This window comes from Prunus avium, chromosome 8 (genome assembly GCF_965620075.1).
Source record: "Prunus avium chromosome 8, drPruAviu1.hap1.1, whole genome shotgun sequence".
NCBI lineage: Eukaryota > Viridiplantae > Streptophyta > Magnoliopsida > Rosales > Rosaceae > Prunus > Prunus avium.
Window position 1 is genome coordinate 3,595,139 of NC_142291.1, and position 21,295 is coordinate 3,616,433.

General features: G+C 36.9%; 1 protein-coding gene, 1 long non-coding RNA gene and 1 pseudogene across 2 annotated transcripts; all 3 read right to left on the minus strand.

Annotated features, from left to right (window-relative positions):
- Window positions 1-8,045: 8,045 nt before the first annotated feature.
- On the minus strand, window positions 8,046-13,286 carry LOC110763864 (uncharacterized). The gene is made up of 4 exons (XM_021966745.2): window positions 12,600-13,286; window positions 11,775-11,924; window positions 9,441-9,949; window positions 8,046-9,010 (listed from the first exon to the last, which is right to left on the minus strand). Exons 1-4 carry the CDS (start codon window positions 13,219-13,221, stop codon window positions 8,396-8,398), a joined length of 1,896 nt encoding a protein of 631 aa, XP_021822437.1. The 5' UTR covers window positions 13,222-13,286; the 3' UTR covers window positions 8,046-8,395.
- Window positions 13,287-15,122: 1,836 nt separating this feature from the next.
- LOC148291143 (uncharacterized) lies at window positions 15,123-19,280 on the minus strand (annotated as a pseudogene).
- A 231-nt stretch (window positions 19,281-19,511) lies between these two features.
- Window positions 19,512-20,947, minus strand: LOC110763863 (uncharacterized). Its single transcript, XR_002527799.2, has 3 exons — window positions 20,460-20,947; window positions 20,318-20,358; window positions 19,512-19,731 (listed from the first exon to the last, which is right to left on the minus strand). It is a non-coding gene; the product is annotated as an uncharacterized LOC110763863 (long non-coding RNA).
- Window positions 20,948-21,295: the final 348 nt, after the last annotated feature.

A 21,295-nucleotide genomic window follows, 5' to 3' on the forward strand; every position in this document is an offset into this window, starting at 1 on the left:
TGACCCTATATGAATACAATGACTGCATTCGATCATCAATTGAAAATATTTACACTAGTGGATACCACAAAATCTTATGTTATATTTAATGAAAGTATAAATAAACTCTTAATTATTAGTGAATATATTGTTTTGATGGCATACACATTCTACGAAACTAGTTTCAACGATCCAACCATCAAACTTGTTTGTTTGCACATCGAGATCATATACGCCAAAAATCGGGAAAAAAAAAATTCAGAGATCAAGTAACAGGACAAAACATTTTGACGGTTATAAACGAAAAATCAAGATTTAACGGTTATTTCAACTCTGATTTTGATGATTTTTTACAGCTACACTCCTTGACCCTATATGAATACAATGACTACATTTGATCGTCAATTTAAAATATTTACACTAGTGGATACCACAAAATCTTATGTTATATTAAATGAAAGTATAAATAAACTCTTAATTGTTAGTGAATATATTGTTTTGATGGCATATGTATTCTATGAAACTAGTTTCAACGATCCAACCGTCAAACTTGTTTCTTTATACTTCGAGATCGTATACCCTAAAAATCGGAAAAAATAAACATTCAGAGATCACGTAATGGGACAAAACTTTTCGATGGTTATAAACAAAAATCACGATTTAACGGTAATTTTAACTCCGATTTTGATGATTTTTTACAGCTACACTCCTTGAACCTATATGAATACAGTGACTCAATTTGATCTTCAATTTAAAATATTTACACTAGTGGATACCACAAAATCTTATGTTGTATTTAATGAAAGTATAAATAAACTCTTAATTGTTAGTGAATATATTGTTTTGATGGCATACGCATTCTACGAAACTAGTTTCAAAGATCCAACCATCAAACTTGTTTGTTTATACTTCGAGATCATATACGCCAAAAATCGGAAAAAATAAACATTCAGAGATCAAGTAATAGGACAAAACTTTTCGACGGTTATAAACGAAAAATCACAATTTAACGGTTATTTCAATTTCGATTTTGATGATTTTTTACAGCTACACTCCTTGACCCTATATGAATACAATGAACCAATTTGATCGTTAAATTAAAATATAATACATTTAAAATATTATATTTTTCTAACAAAATAATTTTTTTATTTTATTTATTTTTATTTTTGTAAAGACTTTGCGAGACGAAGTTTAGAAATTCGTCGCGCAAAGTCATGCAAAGATTTTTATAAATAAAATTTATTTTATTTATTTTTGTAATGACTTTGCGAGACGAACTACACTTCGTCGCGCAAAGGTTTGTCGCGCAAAGTGACTTTGTGCAACGATTTGTATTTCGTTGCGCAAAATTTAGTCGCGTAAGACTTTGAGCGACGAAGTTTAATTTTCGTCCCGCAAAGTCACTTTGAGCGACGAATTGTGTTTCGTCGCGCAAAATTTGGTCTCGCAAGGGGTGTTTTTTACTAGTGTGTGCTTTATTCGGTATTGATACTATAGCCATCATATGCGCAAAGGCCTCATAGGACGGACAAAGTCTGTGTGTGGAGAAATGATTAGCAATCGGGAACTTCTTAATGATATATGGACAAAATCCTTCACATGGTTTTCCACGGTTAGCATGTAATGGTATGGTAGAACCAATAGAGGTACTAATTAAATCTGTACTTAACTCACGAATATCCTCAATATCATGGTCTGGTACAGTGGAACCCGACGACTTGGCACGGGTTCATGGAAATACATTTCCATCACCACCAAGTTCACATCTGCTAAAATATGAATATGGGGTTTTAATATGTTAGGTTCTTATTTTATTCTTCTCCATAAGGAGGTATATATAAGAGTTCACATGAGTGCTTTACAAGGAATTAGATCTAGTAAAGGATTAGGAAAAAATCTCCTAATTATACAATGATTTGACAACTCTATAAAATAGGAAAGTAAATCCCTTAATTAATCAAGGAAATAAATCTCCTTAATTAATTAGGAGACTCTCTTCAACACTCCTCCTCAAGTTGGTGCATATACGTCACAAATGCCCAACTTGGTAAGTGAGTCATGAAATTCGTAGCACCTGAGTCAATAATCCATGCGGATTTTTGAGAGGACGTATGAAAAATAGAACCTTTGGTGGTGTTGATAGAAGCACAAGTCTGCATGCTTCTGTAAGTCTGCAATAAGGGAAGTAAAAAGTGATATGAGAATGTGAGGGATTTTGATTGGAGGAATTTGATTTGAGGAATTTGATGTATGAATTTGATGTAGGAATTGGATTTGAGAGGTATGTGTATAAGATTTGAGGGATTTGATTTGAGTATGAGAAATTTGAGATAAGGCATTTGAGGACTTTAGATTGGAGGGATTTGATTTGAGTATGAGAAAGTGGATTTGGTGGTTTTGGAAACGATATCCATGGTAGCGGAAGGATTTAAGAATAAGATAAAAAAGATGTGTCTAGGGTTTCGGGATAAGAGTATATGAGGATGTGGGTATGAAGATCTAAATTTGAACAAGGCGGTATGAGGAATACGATACGAGGATACGAGGAATTTGATTTAGGATACGAGAATATGAGGAATACAATACGAGAAATTCGATACGAGGATTTAGATATGGAAATATGAGGAATACGAGATGAGGAATTTGATTCAGGGTTTGTGGTTCAAGAAAATTCGATACGATACGAGGAATACGATATGAGGAATGTGATTTTGGGTTTGTGGTTCAAGAAAATTCGATATGATACGAGGAATACGATATGAGGAATGTGATTTTGGGTACGAGGAATACGATATGAGGAATGTAAAGAACACAGAAACCCTATGAACACGGCTAAGAACACAGAAACCCTGTGAACACGGCTAAGGACACAAAAACCCTGTGAACACGGCTTAAGAACATAGAAACTTCTCTTCAATCCTCTTCTCCCCCTGAAGAGAAGGGTATGTCGGAGTCAAGAAAGAGGCAAAATCTCCATGAGAAAGAGAAACATATCCTTTTTCACTCCCCCTCCCCTCCTTGAAGAGGAGGGGGAGGAGAAATTTTGATATGAGAATTTAGAGACAACCGAGGATCGATTGCTCTGATACCATGCTAAAATATGAATATGGGGTTTTAATATGTTAGGTTCTTATTTTATTCTTCTCCATAAGGAGGTATATATAAGAGTTCACATGAGTGCTTTACAAGGAATTAGATCTAGTAAAGGATTAGGAAAAAATCTCCTAATTATACAATGATTTGACAACTCTATAAAATAGGAAAGTAAATCCCTTAATTAATCAAGGAAATAAATCTCCTTGATTAATTAGGAGACTCACTTCAACAACATCCATAGTAACCAAAAAAAAAAAAAAAAAGTGGGAGCATGTAGCAACGATATCCTTTCTGATGAGGAGAGTAGCCAATGGAAGCGTAGCAATGCAAACGGAATAAGCTTATCTATTTTATTTTTGTAAAGATGAGCAAATGCCACACAACCAAAGATCATTGTCATCAATGTCAAAACTGAGGGCCACAAAATATGTTTTTCCAACTCATCAAACGATGTCCGAAACTCAAGAACACGAGAAGGCATATGGTTCAAGAGATAGACAACTGCATAACCTACATCATCCCAATAACTACGAGGAACGATTCCTCCAAAAAATTAGAGCACGTACACGTAGGTATTCTACTATAACAATCTTGTGTAGTGGAAGAGAAGTTTACCTCACATCATCAAAGAAAGAAGCCAACCCACACCAGCACCAAGGTGGTTTCCTTTGTCCTCCAACTTAACAATCCAAGCACCACAACACGAACAATGAAGGCAAGATGCTTATTCTCTTCCTTTCCAGCTCAAGAAAGAATTTCTCTCTCAAGAACAAATAGGATGCTAGGAGTGCTCTCAAGGAGGCTCGGAGATGCTCTCTAATGTTTCTCTCACAAAGCTCTTGGATCCCTAGTCAGACTTCTATATCCACATGGGTTGGTACACACTACAAACTCTGGTCCATCCGACTAGCCAAAATGGCTTCTCCAACAATGTGAGAATGTGAAGGTAAAAAGTCCCACATTGGAAAGTTGAGAAACCTAGCAAGGCTTATAAGGAGTTGAGCTACTCCTCCCATTACCAATTGGTTTTGGGGTGGAACCTCAACTTTCTTCATGGTATCAGAGCAAGGCTTCACGTGTTGGGCCCAACGGTCACACGTGCTCCCACGTCACCCAATATGTGTTGTCCACGTATTAGGCTTGAAAGTTTGCCACACATGCGAGGGCGTGTTGAGAGTATTTGTCCCACATTGAAAAGTTAAGGGACCAAGCCTGGGTTTATAAGGAGTTGGGCTACTCCCCCCATTGCCAATTTCTCAACTTTCCAATGTGGGACTTTTTACCTTCACATTCTCACACGCCCTCACACGTGTGGCGAATTTTCAAGCCTAGCACGTGGACAACACATATTGGGTGACGTGGAGCACGTGTGGCCGTTGGTCTTTCACACGTGGGCTAACCCGCTCTGATACCATGAAGGAAGTTAAGGTTCCACCCCAAAACCAATTGGCAATGGGGGGAGTAGCCCAACTCCTTATAAACCCAGGCTTGGTCCCTTAACTTTTCAATGTGGGACAAATACTCTCAACAAGCCAGCTTGTAGAGCTCTTTAGTTGGCCACGTCACTTTGTGTTTTGGGTTATTAACAGCCATTCCTAGGAGTCTTATTGAAGAAGCCATTTGTGTTTTTGGCTTGTTTGTTGAGAGTATTTGTCCCACATTGAAAAGTTAAGGGACCAAGCCTGGGTTTATAAGGAGTTAGGTTACTCCCCCCATTGCCAATTGGTTTTGGGGTGGAACCTCAACTTTCTTCATGGTATCAGAGCAAGGCTTCACGTGTTGGGCCCAAAGGCCACACGTGCTCCCACGTCACCCAATATGTGTTGTCCACGTGTTAGGCTTGAAAGTTCGCCATACGTGCGGGGGCGTTTTGAGAGTATTTGTCCCACATTGAAAAGTTAAGGGACCAAGCCTGGGTTTATAAGGAGTTGGGCTACTCCCCCCATTGCTAATTGATTTTGGGGTGGAACCTCAACTTTCTTCATGGCTCAAATTTCTGCCAGTGTTGTCATGAGACAAAATCTGCAAAATGTGACGGCCCAAGTTTTTGACCAAATCTACAAGTTAAATGCTCATACTCAATTTGGGCTAAAAATCAACAATGAGATATATCTTTACTTTTAAAAAAAATTAAAATTTGAAGGCAACCTTTGGTAGTGGCACACGACCAAGATAGCTCCACGTGCTTCTTCTTCTTGACAATATATAAGTAGGAAAATTTCTTAAGCTTTGTAGTAACAAAAAAATATTCAATTACCTCTATCGAGCTTCATATGCAGGCCCGAGTTAAGAGAAGCACGGTTTGATAACTGTGCCATCGGGGAGTTACCCACCATTGGCCCAAATGTCGTCAGTATCGCTTTTACGGAGACCAATGCCGCTCCGATGGGACAAGAGACCGCCTACAGTCAATTTGCGAAGAAATTGGTGCAGTTTCGGCAGAGAAGACCATGATTTCGCAACAAAAATGATTGAGGAGAAGATAGAAGAAGATGACGACGGAGAAAGAGAAGAACGGAGATGACGACTTCGCTACTAGAGGGAGAAGAAAGAGAAGAGAGAGGCCGCTAGAAGAGAGAAGAAAGAGCGGCAATCAGAGAGAAGAAAAAGAAGAAGGAGACGACAAGCGAAGATAAGAGAGAAGAAGAAGAAAGAAAGAGAGGTCAGGATTAGATCGAATCTGGTGTGGGAAGGCCCATTGTAACTTTGAAGTGTGGCCAGTTAAAATTGCCATGCGGAAAAGGTTTTTTTTCTAAATAAAAAAAATTAGAAATAAAGGAGGCCGGTTTGGTTCAGTTCTTTCCGGTGTTTTGCTGGTCTGGTTCTTTCCTGTGTTTTGTCAGTTAGGTTCTTTCAGATAAATCAAACTGACTTGACATTGGTTTAGGGCCGGTTTCACCAATTTTTCTTTCAATTGTATTTTTTAATTAAAAATCCGAACCAAACCGCCAAAACTAGTTTGATTTGGTCAGTTCACTCTTGTTTTCTGTAATAATGCTTAGTCTTTTCTAGGGTTCGTCATCGAGTCAGGCTGATTCAGCCTCAAATTTTTGGGCTCGGGCTGAGCTTTTTCTTTTTTCGAGCTGGGCCGAGCTAGGCTAAGGTTTGAAAGGGAACGGCCCATAGGCTAAGGTTAGTCAAATTTTGAGAGAAAACGATTTTTGAAGTATGATATATGTGGTAATCTATATTATTGTTTAAAAGTTATGTAAGGCTAACATAATGCTAACATTATTTTTGTACCTTAAGGTTGTAAAGTGAAAGTGATTGATAAGTGTGTAAGTGCCAATCTAGTTGGGATATGCATATATTTAGTTGTGCCAACCTATATTACCACATATCATACTTGAAAAATTATTTTCTATAAAAATATGACTAAGTATGAAAAATGGACTATTGAAATACTAATGTTTTCAATGATATTTTTGGTGGTTTATATTCCTTACAACTTAAATAATCAAACACGATTTTAGTATAAAGTATACATTGACTTGATGTATCAATATTGATATAAACTGTATCTTAAATACATAATGTTTATATCCCTTGGCCTGCCATCGGTGGCCTCCCTTTGGTTGATTTTCTTTTCAAGCTTTGAATTTTTAAAATTTTAAAGAATTTAATGCCTTTTTTTTTTGGGTGTGTTTTTTTCCTAAGTTTCCGAAGATAAAAATTCATTTTACAATGATAATCTTAAATATACATAATTTTTTTTTTATGTAACTACAAGTATATAATGTAGATTGACATCTTATCTAAAATAAAAATATATTTTTTGCATATGAAAACATCATACACATTGACGAACCCGGGAATTTTTTAGCGGAGGTGCGATTTTAAAAAGCTAAAATCTCTTTGTGGATTGAACATTTAAGGCCTTTTACCTATATTGACTTTAGGTCCCTTCGTGCATTCATATTATCCCTTCATGCATTCATATCATACATGAAAAATTGTTTTACGTAAAAATATTGACTAAGTATGAAAAATGGTTTCTCGGAATAATTATTTTCTCAAGATAATTTTTAGCTGCTTTTATTCCTTACACATCAAATAAGAAAACTTGATTTTATGGGATTTTATTATGAAGTATATATTGACTTAATGAGCCATCATTTTTAGCCTAAATCGTATTTTGCACTAAAACCGATTTTTCATATTTTGATTTGGTGGGAATTTGATTTTCTATTATTTATATTTGAATCCAAAAGGGGGGTGTAAGATCCCACATCGACTAACGGAGAGGGGGTTGATGTGCCGTATATGTACACACCCGCATCCATCTAACACGAGGCCTTTTGGGAGCTCACTGGCTTTGGAGTTGTAGGAACTCCGAAGTTAAGCGAGTTGGGGGCGAGAGCAATCCCAGGATGGATGACCCACTGAGAAGTTGGTCGTGAGCTCCTAGAAACAAAACCGTGAGGGCCAGAGAGGGGGGGCCCAAAACGGACAATATCGTGCTACGGCGGAGCCGATCCGGGATGTGACAATTTGGTATCAGAGCCACTCTGCCGTGTGGTACGAATGTGCCGACGTGGACGTTGGGCCCTTAAGGGGGGTGGATTGTAAGATCCCACATCGACCAACGGAGAGGGGGTTGATGTGCCTTATATGTACACACCCGCATCCATCTAACACCAGGCATTTTGGGAACTCACTGGCTTCGGAGTTGTAGGAACTCCGAAGTTAAGCGAGTTGGGGGCGAGAGCAATCCCAGGATGGGTGACCCACTGGGAAGTTGGTCGTGAGCTCCCAGAAACAAAACCGTGAGGGCTAGAGAGGGGGGGGCCCAAAACGGACAATATCGTGCTACGGCGGAGCCGATCCGGGATGTGACAAGGGGTACTTGTTTATTTACATTGTAAACTTATGTAAATGGACTAATATAAAAATAAATAAAAATAAAAGGACAAAGGCATTTACTTGCGCAGGGGGGGGCCCAAAACGGACAATATCGTGCTACGGCGGAGCCGATCCGGGATGTGACAAGGGGTACTTGTTTATTTACATTGTAAACTTATGTAAATGGACTAATATAAAAATAAATAAAAATAAAAGGACAAAGGCATTTACTTGCGCCTCCATGCGTCTTAATAGGTCTGCCATACAGACTGTTTGGCATACACTTTATTTAAGCCTATTCTTCTCAACAATACAAAAAAGGAGGGGAAAACGCGGAGGAAGAAGAAGAGAGAACTCCAACTCAGAGCTATAGCTGCATTCTTATAGACCTTTTAAGCTACAACCTATAGTTCACAAATAACCACTCAATAATAGGCCGTACTCAAACCAAGACTACATATGTATATCAGCTTCCTCATGCAGGGCAAATTGAAAATTTAATCTTTCTAATTTTCTTAAAAGTGTATTTCAAACCTTGGGAAAATCCTTTATACAAAGGAAACTGCATGAGCCCAACCACAGGGACAGGAAGACATGCAACCACGTAAATGAGGGACATCGTCCATTTCTTGAGATGAATCAATAGCACAACAGAGTCAGTGAAGGTGAGTATGGTGGTTACCAGTGAGAAGAACAGAAGGGTGAACCCTAAATGTAGCCGGAACGGAAGAGGACGGTAAAAGTCTTGGTACTCAAACGGCGACGTGAGGATAGAGAGAAACGTGACCAAAGAAGCCAATGAGCTGATAAGCGACACAGTGTCGGTAATGGCGAATGTGACAAAGTAAGCAGAATCCCGGAGAAGAGGAATCCCGTTCGAATCATAACCCCCGGGAGCCGTGTACGCAGCTGCATAGGCAACAGTAGCCACCAGAGCCGCCACGGTCGAGCATGACTGAGCAGTCCCTTTCATCCATTCTTGTGCCGACTGAAGAAGCTTTGCATGCTCACTATTGAAGAGCTCCTCCGCTGTCAGACCCTTATGGTTGTGGTGCATGATGAAGTGAGGTGGCATTATCTTTTCCACACGCTAGCCGCAAATGGAAAAATTGTTAAGGATTAATACATTAATTAACAATATAAATTGGTATTTCTTTTTTGCAATGTAACCCTTGTTAAAAAATATATATATACATATTTTTTCAATAATTTAAAACATTTTATACATGTTTTTTTCTAGAAAAAAAAATAGTTACATAGTGAATTTAATAATTAATTTCATTACCTATTCTTATTTGGGGGATAGGGAACTAATAAAATTTGTATTTTAAATGCATGTATGTCAATTTGGTGTAGTGCCACGGAGTTTATGTACCTAGTTGGAGGAGGTCCTGAGTTCAAAACTCATCTACGAGAGCACAGTAATGAATCAAGAAAACGCATGCAAGCATGTTCTAGTAGATGAACTTCAATTAATGAAATAAAATAAAATTATATAAAGGTGTATGTAACTCACTCACCACCATCCAACGCAGTTCTTCTTGCAACTGTAATGCAGGGCCGCCTCCTTGTTGAGTGTTTGCAGAGTAATATCTCATATATGCAGCTTGGTGCAATATGGTGTTGCCATCACGGTCAGTCTTCATAGCCAACCTTAACGTTATTGATTTACTCTTTTTTACAAGCTTAAAGATCTGAAGCCGGCGGTGCTTGATGGCTATGTGCAGAATGTTTTGTTGATTATCAGTGTCGTGTGCCTCTGCCGCTTGAGGGTGCAACTGAAGCACTTTTTCCACAATTTTTGCTATTCCGGTGCTGGTTGCCATTAGCAATGGGGTATACTTATGAATAGATCTGGTCTCTTCTTCTTCTCCTCTGTCGTGTGACGGCACCAGGGAAATTGTCCCATCCATCTTTTTTTTACTTTCCACCCATGAATGGTCCTTCTCGACCAGCAAATGAGTGAGTTCCAATAGTGATTTTTGCTTCTGCGTTTCCTTGTACATCATACGGATTCGTGGCCATCTTACTAGTTATTATGATCATGCATGCATATTCATCAGAGAGATATTGATTGGGAAAGATAGATAAATAGTAATTAGTTTTTCAGCATGCTTCCACATATAATCCAAATCTTAATTAAACAACAGCGGCAGAAAATTGGATTGAATTTTTATTTTATATTTAACTTTCTAACTCTAACATATATTTGTCGTTACGTTATTAATATATTATGCACATATATGCAGATACAGTTTCTCGTGGTGTCAATATAACCTAAATGTTATCGTATGTGTGACAGTCAAACCATAGAATTTCTCCTAAATTTACAGTTTCGAAGATTGCAGCACGGCGCCACCAACCGAACTGACCAACTCAATTGTCCTAAATCAAAAACGAATATCAAGGTTTACATCCTCTGCAAGTATATCAAACAACCATTCCGTACCAACATGGTCCCAAACATGACTAACCCCTGCTTAGTTACGGAACTGGCAACAACATGTGCAGCCTTATTACAAAGACGAGGAGCAAAAGTGAAGAGAACCTTGTTAATGTTGAGAATTAAGCTGCATACTTAGCTTAAATCAACCTGCAGATGACAATCCTACAGATTGGAAGTGAAGAGAACGAAGAAATTGAAGAGATGAAGAATTTGCCTTTTTTTTGGAATAGCTGTTAGCTCTTTAGCTAGCAACGACTAGTTTTGTTTCCTTTTTTAAGAAACTTATACAGCTGTCATTCTTATCCCATTTAGATTGTACTGTGTCATCCGATCTTTCTCCAAGTGGAAAGATCGTAGCCTCCTATGGTCTGTATGGCTGGAGATGAGTCCTTGCTCCCTAAAAAATAGGATCTGAATTTTTGACTAAGAAGAGGAATATAGTCATGTAATTCCTCTGTATTTTTTTATAGTGAAATATACTGAACATTCAAAATCCTCTGTTTCCTATCCTTCTTTCTCTGCGTATATTTCTCCTAAAGGTTTCAGCTTTTGTTTTTAAACCTAAAATATAAAGTTTGATACGGATTCAACATGGTATCAGAGCTCTGGGTCTGATTCCAGAGAGGGGCATAAGCTGTGAGAGAGGGTTTTCCTAAAAAAATCCCCAAAAGGGATAAAGGTGGTTCTTTTATTGGTGCGTGATTAAAAAAAGCCTCTCGCGTGTAGAGAGGTTAGTCTATATATAAAGCAAAAGGCATAGAATGGTGAAACATTCAAAATACCAAAAAATGCCCTTGGTTAATTAAAACATTAACAATTGAAATTATTAAGTAAATGAGGATAATATGGTAAATTCACATTTTTTATATATTAGAAGAATAAAAATAAAAACAAAATCAGATAAAAGGTCCTACTTTTATGGAACATAACTACCCATATTATCTTTTCTTAATTCTAAAAATAAAATAAAAAGGAAAAAAGAAAACCAATTGGCCACGCATGTGCCAAGGGGCTAGTATTATTAACAAAACAAGTGCCACCGTGGTGGTGAGGTGAAATCATTGCAAGAATTGAATAAAAAGATAATTAAGTATTTATGTCTCCCTAAGTTAGGGAGTATATGGTTAAAGTTAAAATTTTATAAAGATCTCCTAAAATTGTTTTATAGTATTTTGAACTAAATTATAATTAACAAAATAGGAAACCTGATTGCAGATGGAAGAAAGCCTAAGTCGAATCTCACTAGAAAAAAAAAAAAAAAAACCAACTTTAGCTAACCGTCCCATATAAATTTTCTGACTACTTTATTGGTAAATACAATCCCCACTTTTGGAGTGCGAAAAATTCAAATGCAGCATAGCATATATGTTATATTTTAATACGTAGTATGGCATAGAGTAGATCTTACACTTATAAATGAGCATCTTCCATTTGCTTATGCGAAATTTTCCTTGGAAGGCAGATGGCATTCGGGCTAGCAATTGAAGACTTGTGAATCCATTACTTTCCTTTCTTTCTGCGAGATTTTGGTACTCTTTTTGTAACCAAAGAGCAGTCTCTGCATTGAAGGAAAACCATGTTATTAATAATAATAAAAAAAAAATCAAATATAATAGACTAAATGTTTACTTGCCAAACTTATAGCAAGACTCAAATAATCCATTTTTATAGTTTGACAGCATTATTATGATATAGGAGGACATATTTGTACCACTTTACTAACCATATTGCTGACTCATCAGTTAATGATGGAGTCAGAAATTAATGTTAGAGGGATCCCTCTTGCAAAATATAAAAAATAAAGAGAATGAGAGCATAAACACTATCATTAATTTTCATACCCTTGGGCCAATATCCCCTAAAGTAAAAATCAAGAAAAAAACTTTAAATTACAGCTTTTACACGTCAAGTTTTGATTCTTGTATATATAACCCTTTTATCATCTTTCAATAATCTATTCAATTCGTACACACACAACATTAAATTATTTACACTAAGAGGGAGAGGGAGAGGGAGAGAAAGAAAGAAAAGGAGAGTAAAATAGCTTGGAAGAGAGAGAGAGAGAGAGAGTTGAGTAGGGGCCTAGGACCCCTCTGGTCCTTATGTGGCTCCACCGGCAATAAATGTATGTAGTACAAATAGAGAGTAATGCATTTTTTTTTTTTTCATAAATAACATACATATATATAATGAAAGTGAAGAGTAATGCAATTGTCAGTTTGAAGAGAGAGACCAAAATGTTGTCCAATGACTGCGATATGAAGAATGGATACTTGATCTACATGTCTTTGGAAATGCAACTCTATATCATCCACCCCCACTTGGGTAGCCAAATATTTGGCCAACTTTGTGTGACCGAAAGCAGCAGCCCTATAGAGTGGGGTTTCTCCTAACTGGTTCCGAATCTCTACCACACGTTTATAGCTAGCACAACCATGCGCACCGTTTTGGGAAAGATCTAGTCTAGCAAGCTCGATCTTAACTCTATTATCCAGCCCCACCCATAGCATTCCTGCCTCCAGGTTTCCGGTCGCAGCCACCTCATGCAGAGCGGTGTTGCCTTGACCATTCTCCATTGTCAACGCATGGTGTAGCTGCCGAGCTTCTTTTATCAGTGAAATCAAAAACTCCAGCACGTCCTTGCGTCCGGCGAAGGCAACGATGTGAAGTATAGTGTCGTTGTTCGTCGTCAATGGAACAAGCACTTCTCTCGGATTATCGCTGTAGTGTCGTTTTAGGCGTTCCCAGTTATCGTACATGGCCCATTGATATGGCCCTTGCGTGCGTTTCAATGCCTTTCCCACTCTTTCAACCTCCTCCATCTCCTCCATCTCTATATTTTTCAACTCAGTCATTGCTTTCTTTGCTTTCCCATTCCATAATTGAGATATTAATACAATTATAACTCAACCCAAAAGCGTGTGTTTCCTCGACTAAACTGGCGTGGTCTAGTTTTCCCTTGGCCCCCGCCATTTGTCCGGACATAACATAAAGTCTAGCCCCTATGTTAAGTTAGAAATTTCATTTAACAAAAAGCAGAAAAATAAAAAATGGGAAACAGAAAAATATAAAGTTGTTGTAAAATGATGGGAGTGGAGACCACATGTTGGAATGAAATTTCCTCACACCTTCCTTATCTGATTATCGAGATCCACTTTTAGAGCTGCCAGGTCCTATTGGAAATACCCCATTAGTGGAGAAAAAAGGAGTTTGCTGTTGTGATTGACAATATCAATTAGTTTTATCACTACTACAGAAATTGAAATAGACGACGGAAATCCACCGTCGTGTAGCATGTTTTAAAACCGACGTGAAATCGACCGCCATCTTTTAATACATAAAATAACGACAGAAAATAACCGACGTCGTTAATATATTACAAGTCACAAAAAACACTAAAACTGACGTTTAATTCATACATAAATAGCTTAAAAAGACAACTTCGACTATATTAGACAACAGTTTTAGTAAAACACAGACGTTTAAATAATGTTAAATGTCAAGAAAAACTACAAACCTGACTTAAAATATGATTATCAACGTCTCTAATTGAAATAAAACCGAAGTGTAAAACGTAGAAACCGTCGTGGTTAATATATACTACGTTCACTAAATAAAAAAACTGACGTCTAAAACATATAACATGGTAAATTAGACGTCACTTTTGTCCAAAAAAAGTGACGTTTGAAAGCTTTAACATGGCACATATTTACTTGGACTGACGTAACAAACAAATAACCACGACCTTTTAGGTCACCATAGATGTTGAAAATGATTTTGACGGCTTGAACAGAGAAATAAACGACATGGATTTAATTGCATATCGGTTAATTAAAATATCTGTCATGTTTAATCCATTTACTATGGCCTAGGAGTCACATTTTGGGACGTGGTTAATTGTTTACAACGTCGGTTTTTATAGGCTTTGACGTGGTTGGCATTTTAAAAGTCTCTTTTGTGAGCCACTTAGATGTGTGTAATCTCTGAGACGTCATTGCGTTTAGCCTAACCGTCGTTAAGAAGTAAGGAAACGCCTTGAATTATGGATTTGACGTCGGTTATTGTAAAATGAAGGTCGTGGTTAGGACTTTACTATGTCCCAAGAATCTAATTATCCGACGTTGCTATAAAACTTACTACGTCGGTGGTTTTTTTATTGCATGACGTGGATAGTCTTTGTTAAGTCCCTTTTATAACCTTTTTTGACGTGTGTATTCTCCGAGACGTCAATTGTTTTATTATAACTGACGTGCAACATTGTTTTTACGACGGTAATCATCAATCGATGGTATCCTTAAATTCGTCGGTTTGAGCTCTCTTCCGTCGTGTTATTCTTTAGTGTACGTCGTTGATTATTTTCTTTACCGTCGTTGTTGTTAATATTTATTAACCGTGTTTAAATTAATTTTAATTAACCGACGTGTTTTCTTTTTCAAATGGCGGTTTTTATTTCATTTTTGCGTTGGCATTCCACGTCGTTTGTGAAAACCGGACGTTGGTTATTTTTTAGACGTCTCTTTTTGCGATTTTTGTAACTTGACCGTCGTATTTTCAGCTTTAACCCATTATTTTTAATTTTTGATTTGTCGTGCCCAAAGCCTGCAGAATGAAAATGTGATCGGAATTAAAATGATATACAGACCTATTAATTAATGTCATACAATTAACTGTATAACTAATGTCATACATTACAACAATCAATCAATCCATATATCTTCACACCCATCTCCAATATTGTCACTCCCAAACTCACCCACTAGGTCATCAAATGTGTCAACATTTGATATCCCTCTGGTAAATGGCTCACACTCAATTCTAATATCACCTAGCACATCATCACCAATAACATCATTATATTCTCTATTAGGCATTGATAACACTACCGACCAACCACGATGCATTGAGTCGTCAACATAAAATACTTGTTTGACTTGAGAAGCCATAACAAATTGGTCATTCCTATGTCCAATTTTACTCAGATCTACAAGGGTAAATCCAAGTTCGTCGACTACAAGGCCCGAAGTGTTATCTATCCAATCACACCTCAAGACTGAGATTCTAAACTTTTGGTAGTCAAGGTCCCAAATTTCTTGAATAACCTCATAAAAACCCATATTGGAGACAATAGGGTTTTTATCCTTGGCACTAGCAACTTGCATAGTATGTGCAAGTAAATAAACTCCACTATTTTGGACAGTTCGCACATCATCTTGTGCCTTGGTGTTAAATTTGACACCATTAATAAGATAGCTCTTATATGATAGCCCCCATCATTCTCACCAACACTTCCCCCATTTTTCGAGCCCCGTATGTAATTAATATCTTCAACCATATGCAGCACTTCTTCTCCAGTTAATGGCTCGGTAGGCATGCCATATTCAAGTTTCCCATTAAAAGCTACACGTTGCCTCCTTTATGGATGATTGATTGGTAACCATTTTCTATGCCCAATGTAACAAATTTTGTGGCAATTTTTTAACCTGTGACTAGGTGTATCATTGCCGCATATTGGATAAGCTTTATAACCTTTAACGACACAACTAGATAAGTTTCCATAGGCAGGAAATTCATTAATTGTCCACAGTAATACAACTCTGAGTGTAAAGTATTCTCCTATGTGGGCATCATACACTCCTCTAATCCCATCCCACCGAGATTTTAAATCATCAATCGAAGGCTCTAAGTAGACGTCTATATCATTTCCGGGCTATTTAGGACTGGAAATCAATAAGGTCAACATCATGAACTTCCGCTTCATGCATAGCCATGATGGGAGATTGTATGTAACTAAGATAACTGGCCAACAACTGTATCTGCTACTTAAAGAACTATGGGGATTGAATCCATCAGATGAGAGAGCTAATCTCAAGTTTCTTGGCTCATTACCAAAGTCGGGCCATTTATCATCAACAAGTTTCCAAGACGGGGAATCCGCTGGATGAGACATATGACCGTCAACTGATTTTCTTGCAGCATGCCAAGTCAAACTCTTAGCTGTCTTATGTGATTAAAACATCCCTTTAAACCTTGGAATTGGAGGAAAATACCACGCCACCTTCGTTGCCACACCCTTTTTCAAGAACCCATCTTTGGTTTCCTTCCACCTTGAGATACCACAATTAGGACAATTAGTTGAATCCTCATACTCCTTCTGATACAAAATGTAGTCATTGGGACATGCGTGGATTTTCTAATAACTCATCCCTAAAGCAGACAAAGTCCTTTTTTCCTCGTACATAGAGGAAGGTAGTGTATTTCCTACTAAAAGCAATTCTCCTTGAAGTATCAATAATTCTGTAAAACAAACATCACTCATCCCATGTTTTGCTTTCAAATTATATAACTTCACCAAAGCCGACAACTTCGTGTACTTACTGCAACCAAGGTCTAAAATATTGATGGTATCGGAAATATCGAAAGTCCAAAAACACGGAAATGTCAATGGAAATATTGGGATATTATCGGTATCGGTAAAAATTGAATAAAAACTACGGAAATTGTAAGAAAAACTTGGAAATTTTTATTGAAACTTTGCAGGATGTTTATTTAGTCAATTATCTATTAGTTTATCACAAAAAATTGGAAGGAAATGCATTGCATGATGGATTTAATTGATTTAAGTTGATTATATAACGAGCTGGCAAACACTGTAAGTGTAGAAAATATGTAGTAATTAATGAAAGAAGATTAAACACACCATAATCATTTATATATAATGAATTACTACAATATTTTACACTTTATACATTACATAGTAAGATACATGAGTGACTTAGTACCACATAGAGTTCCTATGAAGTTCAAAATTTTCACTATCTTCATCATCTCTATGTGTAGAGTAAGTATATTGTGAAGAGCATGGTATTAAATGTCGATATTATCCCGATAATATCGGATTTTTGGGGGGCCGATATTTTCGTAACAAACCATGGTGTTATCGTCAATATATCGATATTTTTATCGATATTATCCCGATAATATCGGGGATGATAATATCAACATTTTTATGAATGATTTGGGCAATATATGGCGATATTATCGATAATATCCCGATAATATCGCGATACGAAACCCAAAAATATTTATATACATGATTTTTGTGTAAACCATTTTACTCCTTCAACACCTTAACCACCATATCACTTATGTTTTTGTGAAAATATGCTAAAATATTTATATATATATATACATAGTTTTGTTTTGAATTCTTTTTGCAATAAACAAATTTTCACATGAGATGAGTAGTAACTATGGTTATACTCATAACCAACCATTTCCCTACCCTTCATATCCCATTCCTGTTGGGATGGAATCAAGCGACTCATGGAAAGAATCCGAGACTCAATCTTTAAATGATTTTGCTTATGGACAACGTCAACCAATCTCGGATCCATATGGGTGGCATGTTAACAATTACATGCAAAACTATTTTGGGGATTTATCATTTGATGACTACTTTTCACCAAGGTCTAAAATATCGATGGTATCGGAAATATCGGAAGTCCAAAAACACGGAAATGTCGATGGTATCGGAAATATCGGAAGTCCAAAAACACGGAAATGTCGATGGAAATATCGGGATATTATCGGTATCGTTAAAAATTGTAGTAATTAATGTTGAAGGAGTAAAATGGTTTTCACAAAAACCATGTATATAAATATTTTTGGGTTTCGTATCGCGATATTATTGGGATATTATCGATAATATCGCCATATATTGCCCAAATCATTCATAAAAATGTTGATATTATCGTCCCGATATTATCGGGATAATAATATCGGGGATAATATCGATAAAAATATCGATATATTGACGATAACACTATGGTTTGTTGCGAAAATATCGGCCTCCCAAAAATCTGATATTAATCCCCCAAAAATCCGATATTATCGGGATAATATCGACATTTAATACCATGATTGAAACCTCATCAGTCTTTTCTTACAATTCTGTTATTTTTTCAAATAATTTAAATAAAGATAAAAGGTAACATGTTTTATCATTAAATATATATGTGGGACTCAAATTGCTTCCATGAAGTCCAAATAATCATTACTGCTGAAAATATTTCCCGACTTGAGGAGTGGGTTGGAGAGAAGCGTAAGTTGACTATTGTGGAACAACTGTATTATTCTCATTGCACTTTCTTTGTTTGTTTTTTCTTTTGTCCTTCTTTTCTTTGGGAATAGGATGAGAACAATCAGACATAATTTTCTTTCCATGCGCGTGGATTCTTTTGGCCTATTGTGTAAGTGTATTTTCAAAGTCTTCCTCTACATTGACTGCTTAGACTTGGATTCTTGCTTCACTAGACTTAAAAGTCTTCCTTTTGAAAATTTCATTAGTCATCACCTGAAAGGAAATTTCCTTTGACTTTAGCGGAGAGAATAGTGTATTTGCTTGAAAATAATATATAGACTAATTTATTGCCAAGTTGATGGGAGTGGACCAGAATCATTTATTTGGAGATATAAATTTCAATGGCTCTATGCTTAACTCGGTTTGTAGGCTAATAAGAAAAATATTAGCCACATCAAAAATCGTTTCTTCATTTAATTATTATCTTGAATTTTTTTATTGTTTATAGAAGTATTGTGTTCGTCTAATTTATTTTTGTACAATTAGATGACTGATGAATGTTTTCAAACTTGACTAACTTCTTGTAAAGATGATATTTGATTCACAACCTAAAAAATAACTAGTCGAATCATTTTAATAATATTGTTAAATGGACCCCAACACTTTGTTAGCATTGTATTAACTTTTTTATTATATATATCCAGTGTCATATTACTGAATAATGTAGGGCTGCACATGGGTCAGGTCGGGCCGGTTATGGGCCCAAACCGTACGCCGAACTGGCCAAGTCGGTAGGCCCAAATGGTAAACCGTGCACCTATGTATTAGGCCCATTTTCGCCTGAAATCGAAACCCGAATTTGGCGGGTCAGGTTGGTTCGATTCGGATGTATGCCGAAGTCCAGTAACAGCAAGAATTGAAAGTGTTTTTTTTTTAAGTTTTCCAGTCCCATCCCTTTTTTTAAAGTTTTCCAGGCCCTTTTTTTCTTTTAAAGTTTTCCAGGCCCATTCTGTTTTTCCAGTTTCTCCAGCTTTGCATATCTAAAGTTTATCATCATTCAAATACTTAAAAAAACCCTTATAACCTAAAAAAATCATCATCCACCACACATGTCCGAATAATCCAATAATTATTACAGACCAATTCAGATTGTGAGAGTAATCTCAATCACAATCTGCATATTTGCAAAGTTCAAATGAAAATCCAAATGAAAACAAATAAATTTCCATTACATATGCACAAACAATTCCATGAGTTCTACACTCCTCAAATCAAATTTGCACCTCTGCACACAAACAAAAAAAAACAATTAATAAATATATGAATTAATAACAAATGAGAGAGAACATATCCTCATAGAAATCCATGCCATGAGCAGCAATTTGAATCACATCACTTAATTCCAACTTGGCCACTACATATATTCTCTACCAATTGAATCAACTATGCTGCAAAATTTCAACTCAACAGAATCAAGATACGAATCCCATATGCATTCTGCTCCTTTAAAAAACTGACAAAATATCCCTTAATCAGCACCCCATCAACTTCACAAAAATAGCAAGCCCAGATCCATAAAACCCAAGATTTCACAACATATAATAAATGAAAACCCACAAATTACAATTGGATGATCACTGAGGAGCTACCAGTCACAAAATACAAGCAAATCGGCAGAAAACCAACAAAATAAGCAACAGACAAATCAGGTGCCCAGAATTTTTCCAGAAAATCTCAACTAGAAAGAAAAATACCCATAAACTTTCAAAAAAATTCAAGCTTTCATTGAATTTGAAGAACAATAACAACAACAACACCAGAAATAAATGATAAATCAAACAGCAACAACAACAAAAATTACCAGAAATTACCTAGAGCAAGCCAATCGTTTCCTATGATCCCAAAATCAATTCTGTCCACAACAAATCACAACAGAGTCAGATCAGATAAATAGAATTAACAAAAATTGTCAAATCCCTAAATTTTTTAATTAGGGTTTACACATATTCATACCTCGAACCGACAATAATCGAGAGAGGGAGACTCAGAATGACTGAGAGAGAGCGAGAGAGACTAAGAGAGAGCGGCTGATAGAGAGCGAGAGTGGCTGAGAGAGAACCATGTAGAAATTGGCTGAGGGAGATGACAGTCAGAGCAAGTGAGAGAGAGAGAGAGAGAGAGAGAGAGAGAGAGAGAGAGAGAGAGAGAGAGAGAGAGAGAGAGAGAGAGAGAGAGAGTGAGTGACTGAGAGACTGAGTGACTGAGAGATCGGGTGAGAAAATCTGGAAAAAAAGAGGAACTTGAGTCACTGAGAGAGGCAGAGGTGAGAGAGTCGAGTGATGAGAGAGAGCGGGTGAGAGGGAAAGTGAGAGATCGGCTGAGAAAATTTGGAAAAAAAATAGGCAGAGGCGACTCATGCGAGAGTGATTGAGAGCGGTAGAGGCGAGAGAGTCAGGTGACAGAGGAAGAAGAAAGAGGCACAATGAGAAAACATTTCGAAGCCCTTCAGATGTTAGGGTTTCGCATAATTTGGTGTAGGTAGGAGTACGATACGCCAATGAAGCCATTAATCATCCGCTGACACGTGTATTATTTTGTTTAATTAATAATATAATTAAAATACTCGGTTCGGTCTGGTTTTCGACGGTTTGGAGTAAAAAAAAGGGGTCCAACCCGGTTCAGAGCCAGTTCAGCCGGTTTTTCTGCCGGTTCATTGATTTTTTAGTATAAAAACCGAACCAAACCACCTAAAACGGTCCGATTCGGCCGGTTCGGTTGGGTTTTCGATAATAATGCCCACCCCTAGAATAATGGATTGTTCTGTAGTGTTTCTGATCTAAAAAAACTTT